Below are 7,430 nucleotides of genomic sequence, written 5' to 3' on the forward strand. Positions count from 1 at the left end.
TTAGGGAAAAACTGCGAGGATTCATTTCACGAAGACTTTTCGTATACTTAAGGTGTCTGTGAGAGCCTGTTGATGAAGAACCTGTTTTGCTTTAAAACAGATCCAAGTTCAATTCCCAGCCCTATCACTTACTGGTCGGGTGGTCTTGGGCAGGAGTGTGGGGTTTCTGACCTGTATACAGCACTTACACCCCCAGCGTTATGTGGGATTAAATGGCATCATGCATATTAAATGCCTGGCACAGTATGCCCTTGGTAAGCGGTTAAGAAATGTAGTTACTGCTGCCACCATGATGATGGTAGTGACTCTCCCTTTTTATCTGTTTTCCAACCCAGGGCCATCCAGGAGAGCCTCCTCACCAGCACAGAAGGTCTGTGCCCCAGCGCCCTGAGCGAGACAAGCCGTTTTGATAATGACTTGCAGCTGGCCATGGAGCTCTCTGCCAAAGAGCTGGAGGAACGGGAGCTCCGGCTCCAGGAGGAAGAGGCTGAGCTCCAGCAAGTCTTACAGCTGTCACTCACTGACAAATAGACCTTTTGGCCTGTGGGCCGCACAAAGCAGAGGCTCTGGGCTGTCACAGATGCTGTGTCAACCAGGACCCCGGGGCTGAGGGCCTGTACCTCGCGTGCGTGCAGCAGACAACAGCTACCCCTTCTTTATGCAGAGGTGCAGAACCAGGGACTCCCGGGCCCATCCAGGCTGCTCCCTGGGGTGGAGAAGGGACCAGGGATTGCAGGCCCCATCTCCAGGCTAAGGGGAGGAGAGCATCATCACTTTCCATTAGCTGTATTGGCTTGCAGGTCACATTTTTACTACCAGCTTTAGACAAAACCCCAATCCCCGCAGGTTTGTAGATCAATTTTTATCAAGGAGTGTTAACAAAACAAGTTATTGCAGAGTCAGGGTGCTTTTATATATGAGAGCAGCAGCCGCCTTTGTAAAGTGTGGTCTATGAGAATTGGAGACACATCTTTACTGTTCACCAAAGAAATGGGTAATCTGTGCTGATGTACTCCTTATTTTTACCTTTTTACAGGGTTTCTAGGATGTTGTCATTATTCTTCCTTCATCTCTATCTGATTCCATTCCTTCCACACCCAGCTCAAGTTAGAGGAGATACATATAGAATCTATTTTAGATTATTGTTAACTATTTGCATCAAATTAAGATACACAAATGGCCATGGATGTTGCCTTCGCCTTAAACATTACTAATAGTTTCACATCACCTCACTGCACGCATCGAGGGATCTGATTTGAATTTGTAAAGGCAATTCTTTTGAGAGCAGGATTCTCCAGGCTAAATCAAAGGCAGCTAATCCTGACCCTGAAGGAGCAGCTAGGGGAACCTGAGGCTTTTTCTTGAAGTGGGCAAGCTGGCCAAAATATTGGAACACACAGAACCAAACCAGGTGTGTTCCACACCTGCACGAGTGAAGGATTTCCACATAGACACCTAGGAAGAACCCACTGCATGCCCTAGACTCACTCCAGAGGAAGGATGGATTTGCAACCAGAAAGGGAGCGGAAAACCATGGAGCTCCATGGCTCCTCATTCAAAAGGGAAAATGATGATTCCACATTGCTTTTCAGAGTTCAAATCAACATCTTTCTGAATAAATCTATTTTTTAACAGAATCTTTTTATTATTTGTAAAAGATATAAAAACAACTATTCCCATCAGTAGCAATACAAGGTTATATATTTTAACCAGATTTTCTCAGGCCTTTTTTGGATACCTTTAGTGGTTAACTGTCTTTTGTCAAACCCTCCTGTAAATAACCATCGCACAACATACAGAAGCCTGGGGAATACAGCCAAGGGCACTGCTCACTGTGGCCCATGTATTCATTCCCACAGGCTGCACTGAAATAACCTGGTAAACAGCACCCTCCTCCATTTTGCGTCTATTTTCTCTGTTGTGCTTCTTGATAGGAAGAGAAACATAACTACTATTCCAGGTAATGTCTGTATCATACAGTTAGTGTTGCCAGTGAAACGTTCCCAGACACAAATAATTGTGCTTTTAATTCCATGTCACCATTTGCCTTTTTTTTTTTTTTTTTTTTTGTCATGATCTGACCAAAATTCCTTCCCTGCACAGCTGGCCAGTATAGGCAATGCCACATTTGTTTCAAATACGCAATGTGGCATTCTGTTTACTTCGCATTTGCCGTGAGCAAAGACACTTCTTGGAATGGCTGCAGCGAGGCCGTGTCATTGGCTTACAAAGGTGACTCATAGGTAATTTCTGTGTTTGCATTCCACTGCTCTGCTCCCTAAGGTCCTTGACTTTCTCCCCTGGAATTCACTTAAAAAGGGACTGAGCATTGTGTCAACCTGTTGCGGCGTTTTTCATATATGTGTTCACTCTAAAAATGCAAATAAAGACTGCTTCCTTAGAGGGTGCTCATACAATATTCCAGTCTTTTGAGTCTTTTTTCTTTCCAGTTTTTTCTAGTCACTGGATGTAGTGACCACACTTCCTGTTATGTATGTCAGTAAAACATTAGAATGCCTCACATTGCTCAGTTCATCACTGCAAAAGTGGCATGCTCCTCCCAGCCTTCCTGCCCAGGTTAACAAGCCCCGTGCTGCTTGTTTCAAATGGAAACTAAAAGCAAGCCAGTGTTGGGCTGTTCTGACACCCGTGGTTCCTCCTGGAGGTAAACTGGCCCTTGTAGGGTAAGGGAAGCCCAGCCAACATCAAAGCTCTGCATCAATGCTATCCCTTGAAGCCAAGTGCTTTATGAGGCTGTTCCTAGAAGTCCAGATGATAAGGCTTCCAAACTCTTCCTATACCTAAATATGTTGGTATTAAAAACAACAACGGCAGTGGCCAGTAGAAATGGGTGGGTTCCAGAAATGAGGCTGTATTTCTGGGAAGATGTAAAGGAGCTGCTTTGCTTTTGGGGGAAAGTAGATATCAATACTTGAAGCTACAAGAACACTATGAAGAAAAACATTACTCCTTCGGGTCAAGGGGTGCAATGACTATGGATTATTTAAAAACTGAAAAGCTAAGCTTGAGTGGCCCAGTATCAGCAGAAAGTTTTTGTTTTTGTTTTTCTGAGACGGAGTTTCGCTCCTGTTGCCCAGGCTGGAGTGCAATGGCGCAATCTCAGCTCGCTGCAGCCTCCGCCTCCCGGGTTCAAGCAATTCTCCTGCCTCAGCCTCCTGAGAAGGTGGGATTACAGGCGTGTGCCACCATGCCCGGCTTTTTGTATTTTTAGTAGAGACAGGGTTTCACCATGTTGGCCAGGCTGCTCTCAAACCCCTGACCTGAGGTGATCCACCCGCCTCGGCCTCCCAAAGTGCTGGGATTACAGGCGTGAGCCACCACGCCCAGCCAGAAACTAATTGAGCAATTTCTGCACGTTAGACACTGCTAGGAACTAGGTTCCTAAGGCACTCTGCTCTATAAACAAGCTTGTCACACTACATAAACGTGGCATGTCAAGGAAGTGGAAGTCTGCTCTAAATAATGACAGGAAAGGGAAACTGTCGTAACTGCCAGCTTGGTCACAGTCTCTTGCCCATAAATCACATCAAGGAAGATGAACTGGATATGGAAATTTCCAGTGATTCTGTGGTGCAATGAATGATGGAGTTCAAAGTACCACCTAGACCTCTGTTTAGAAATATATAGGTTTAAGCCTGAGGTCCAGGTGGAAAAAAATACAACATGCTGATATGACTCCACGGAGCCACTAAATCATACGCAACACTAGGAGACTTCCTAATCTCAACTTTAGGCCAGGCACAGTGGCTCAGGCCTGTAATCCCAGCACTTTGGGAGGCCGAGGCAGGTGGATCGCCTGAGGTCAGGAGTTTGAGACCAGCCTGGCCAACATGGTGAAACCCCATCTCTACTAAAATACAAAAAAATTAGCCGGGCATGGTGGCACATGCCCATAATCCCAGCTACTCCAGAGGCTGAGGCAGGAGAATCGCTTGAACCCGGGAGGTGGAGGTTGCAGTGAGCTGAGACCATACCATTGCACTCCAGCCTGGGCAACAGGAACCAAACTCCATCTCGGGAAAAGAAAAAAAAAAAAATTCACTTCACAGAGCTTCTTTAAGTGATTAGATCAAATTCAAACACATACCTGCATTTCAAACACTTGGAAAATAATTGGTGGAGTAAAACAATATGTAGGATTTTACTTTAATTTTAATTGACATTTTGCTCAAAAGCACAGAACAGTGAACATTTCAATGGCTCAATGTTACAAGATTACAAACAAAATCCTTAAGTTAAACAGTTACAGTATCCTGCTTCAGTTATTTCACATTAAATGCAGGTTGTTAAAATCAGTGCTGTGCTTGAACACAAGATAAGCATTTCAATTTAATAACAAAATTAAATCTAGCACCTTGAAATAAATATTGACAACTGCTTTATAAGTATGAAAGTATTATTTCAATAGGAGGAAAAAATCCAGTTCACCAACAGTGCAAACTAATAGCAGCATTTTCAAAGAGGAGATGAAATTTATGTAAACACACACTGGCCGGTACAGTGGACATGCACTTCTGGCTGGGCCCTCCCCACCCAGGGATGAACAGAGCGCCTGCTGAGCCTTTTATATTCCAAATCTGGAAAGCTACCTCAAGTTTCAGACCGTGGGCTACAAAGACTCAAATGCAGGGCAACAGAGATCAATGTGTTTAAGCAGGATGGGGTCCTTTTTTGTGAGAGGCCAACCTAGTAACATTTCCAGTCCAACCCCAGAGCCTTCCAGGCCAAAGGTGCATGTAGTAACAGGTCTACCTGATGTGACCCTGACTTCAAGGGGAGCACCTGAGTGCAGGGCCGGATGCAGGTAAGGAATAAGGGCCCAAGTTCCCCACAGCTGACACCACTTTGCAACCAGCGCATTCTAGGCCAACTCAGGTGAGATTAAAAAAAAAAAAAAAAATCTGTGATTCTTAACCCACTGTAGCCAAATGGTTCTTAAATAGGGAATGTCTACATGGTAAGTCTCCCTCTATTTACATTTTCAAGCATTAATGATGAGTTCTTTCCAGTGGGGTTCTTACAGGCACTCACAAGGTGAATGTTTTCTTTCTCATGAACACTCCATCTTTACACTGACCTTTGGAGCTTTCAGGTCTTTTAACAAGTACAGTCAGATAGAAACACTGAGAAGCAGATTCAGGGGCCAATTATTTGCACTACAGTGTTAGGAAAAAATAATTTCTAGTAGATGTTTTCTTCTAATTCATTTAGCGTTTACCAACTGTCCAGACCAAAGGTCATTTCCAAGTAGTAAAGTTTTGATTCCAACTTCTCCACTGGCCCGTGTGCAACACAACTTATCCTATTCCCAAATACTCATTGAAGAACTTGTCTGGCTGTCACCGACGCCGAATGGGCTTGTAGACACAAAATGCCATGAGGATGACAGTCACCAGCAGGATGCTGAAAATGGTTCCCATCAACACTGCAAAGGGAAAACAGGTTACTTCCTAACGGCAGCTCCAGGTTAGGCAATTCATCTACTCACTGCCAATGATTTATCAAATGCCACTTGCTGCCAGGCACTATGTCAGGTGCTGTGCAAACAGCTGTAAACAGATCCTCTCTCCAGTTGTCTCTATGTATAGTGGGGGGAGAAACAAACAGGTGAGAGCATTTCACATATCTTGATATACCATGAAAAAAACAGTAATGGGCTAGGGATGGAGACGGGGTGGGCAGCAGGAGGTAGGACAGTCAGGAAGCATCCGAGGAGGAGACTCACAAGCTGAGACAGGCCGAGTGCGGTGGCTCATGTCTGTAATCTCAGCACTTTGGGAGGCCCAGGTGGGTGGATCACTTGAGGTCAGGAGTTCGAGACCAGCCTGGCCAACATGGTGAAACCCCATCTCTACTGAAAATACAAAAATTGGCCAGGCATGGTGGCAGGTGCCTATAGTCCCAGCTACTCAGGAGGCTGAGGCAGAAGAATCGCTTGAACCCAGGAGGCGGAGGTTATAGTGAGCCGAGACTGTGCCACTGGGAGACAGAGTGAGACTCCATCTCAAAAAAAAACACACACAAAAAGCTGGGACCTTACGAGTGAGGCTCTGCAGGGAGCGTGCTGCAAGCCCAGGGATCAGCTAAGGAAGGGCCTTGAGGCCAGTACAAGCTCAACACACTCAGTGAACAGAAGGGAGGCAACCAGGCAAGGAGTGCAGGAAGAGAGGCAGGAAATCAGGCCAGAGAGGAAGGCTGGGGCCGGTCTGTACAGGGCCTTGGAGACCATGAAGGGCACATGGATTTTAAGTTTAAAGAGAAGCCACTGGGGGGTTGTAGGCAAAGGAATGACATCATCTGATTTAGTTGGGAAAAAAAGAGATTCCTCTGGCTTTTCTGTGGAGAATTGTCCGATTATAGTGGGGCAAGAGAGCAGGATGCCCAACTATACCTTTAAAGCCATTAATAAAAATCTGGAGATTCAATGAAGTATTTCAGTCTCAAGATGAGTCTCGACAGGGCCTTATGAGCAAAGAGGCAACTAACCCACAAATCTGTTATGTTTGGCCGGGTGCGGGGGCTCATGCCTGTAATCCCAGCACTTTGGGAGGCCGAGGCAGGTGGATCGCGAGGTCAGGAGTTCGAGACCAGCATATGGTCAATATGGTGAAACCCTGTCTCTACTAAAAATACAAAAAAATTAGCTGGGCATAGTGGCGTGCGCCTGCAGTCCCAGCTACTCAAGAGACCGAGGCAGGAGAATCGCTTGAATCCAGGAGGCAGAGGTTGCAGTGAGCCAAGAAAGACTATGCCACTGCATTCCAGCATGGGCAATAGAGGGAGACTCCGTCTCAAAAAAAAAAAAAAAAAGAAAAAAACTGTTGTTTTTAAGACAAAATTTCACATCTGAAATTTTCAAGGTGCTCAGGTGAGAAACGGGAACTACAACTGACTACTCAAGTTGAGCCCTGGAGGTATAGGATAAGGACCCGGGCTTTAAACTACTTCATAACAAAAAAGAAAAAAATAAACTAGCATAACCAGCAACCGTTCAGAGATTTATTCAATAGCAGCAGTGATATGCAATCTTGTTTCTATGACTATCTCAGTGATCTTGGGAAACATTCAAAACCAGCAAACGTACACTGACGTGTGTCTGTAGCAATGTGGGCCCATCCCAGGTTTCAGCTGGGGCCTAACCATAGTTTTTCAGTCTCATTACTGTTCCTTTGAAAAACTAAGATTTAGTCAGGCGAGGTGGCTCATGTCTGTAATCCCAGTACTTTGAGAGGCCAAGGCAGGTGGATCATGAGGACAGGAGATTGAGACCAGCCTGGCCAACATGGTGAAACCCCGTCTCTACTAAAAATACAAAAATTAGCTGGACATGGTGGCGGGCACCTGTAATCCCAGCTACTCAGGAGGCTGAGGCAGGAGAATAGCTTGAACCCTGGAGGCAGAGGTTGCAG

General features: G+C 45.5%; 2 protein-coding genes across 7 annotated transcripts in view; one reads left to right on the plus strand and one right to left on the minus strand.

Moving 5' to 3' along the window:
* Positions 1-2,419, plus strand: part of ANKRD13A (ankyrin repeat domain 13A) — a 43,458-nt gene extending 41,039 nt beyond the window's left edge. For all 4 annotated transcript variants that reach the window (XM_023201840.1, XM_023201875.2, XM_023201943.1 and 1 more), the window contains one exon: positions 336-2,419. In XM_023201840.1, coding sequence (XP_023057608.1) covers positions 336-531 — 196 coding nt within the window. In that variant the 3' untranslated portion in view covers positions 532-2,419. The remainder of the gene's footprint in view (positions 1-335) is intronic.
* A 1,736-nt stretch (positions 2,420-4,155) lies between these two features.
* Positions 4,156-7,430, minus strand: part of C10H12orf76 (chromosome 10 C12orf76 homolog) — a 24,311-nt gene continuing 21,036 nt past the window's right edge. For 2 of the 3 annotated variants that reach the window (XM_023202092.1, XM_023202154.1), the window contains one exon: positions 4,156-5,446. In XM_023202092.1, coding sequence (XP_023057860.1) covers positions 5,338-5,446 — 109 coding nt within the window. In that variant the 3' untranslated portion in view covers positions 4,156-5,337. Of the gene's footprint in view, positions 5,600-7,362; positions 7,412-7,430 lie in introns of all 3 variants that reach the window. The other variant, XR_002729618.1, reaches the window with a different exon arrangement.

The sequence above is a fragment of the Piliocolobus tephrosceles genome, chromosome 10 (assembly GCF_002776525.5).
Source record: "Piliocolobus tephrosceles isolate RC106 chromosome 10, ASM277652v3, whole genome shotgun sequence".
Lineage (NCBI taxonomy): Eukaryota > Metazoa > Chordata > Mammalia > Primates > Cercopithecidae > Piliocolobus > Piliocolobus tephrosceles.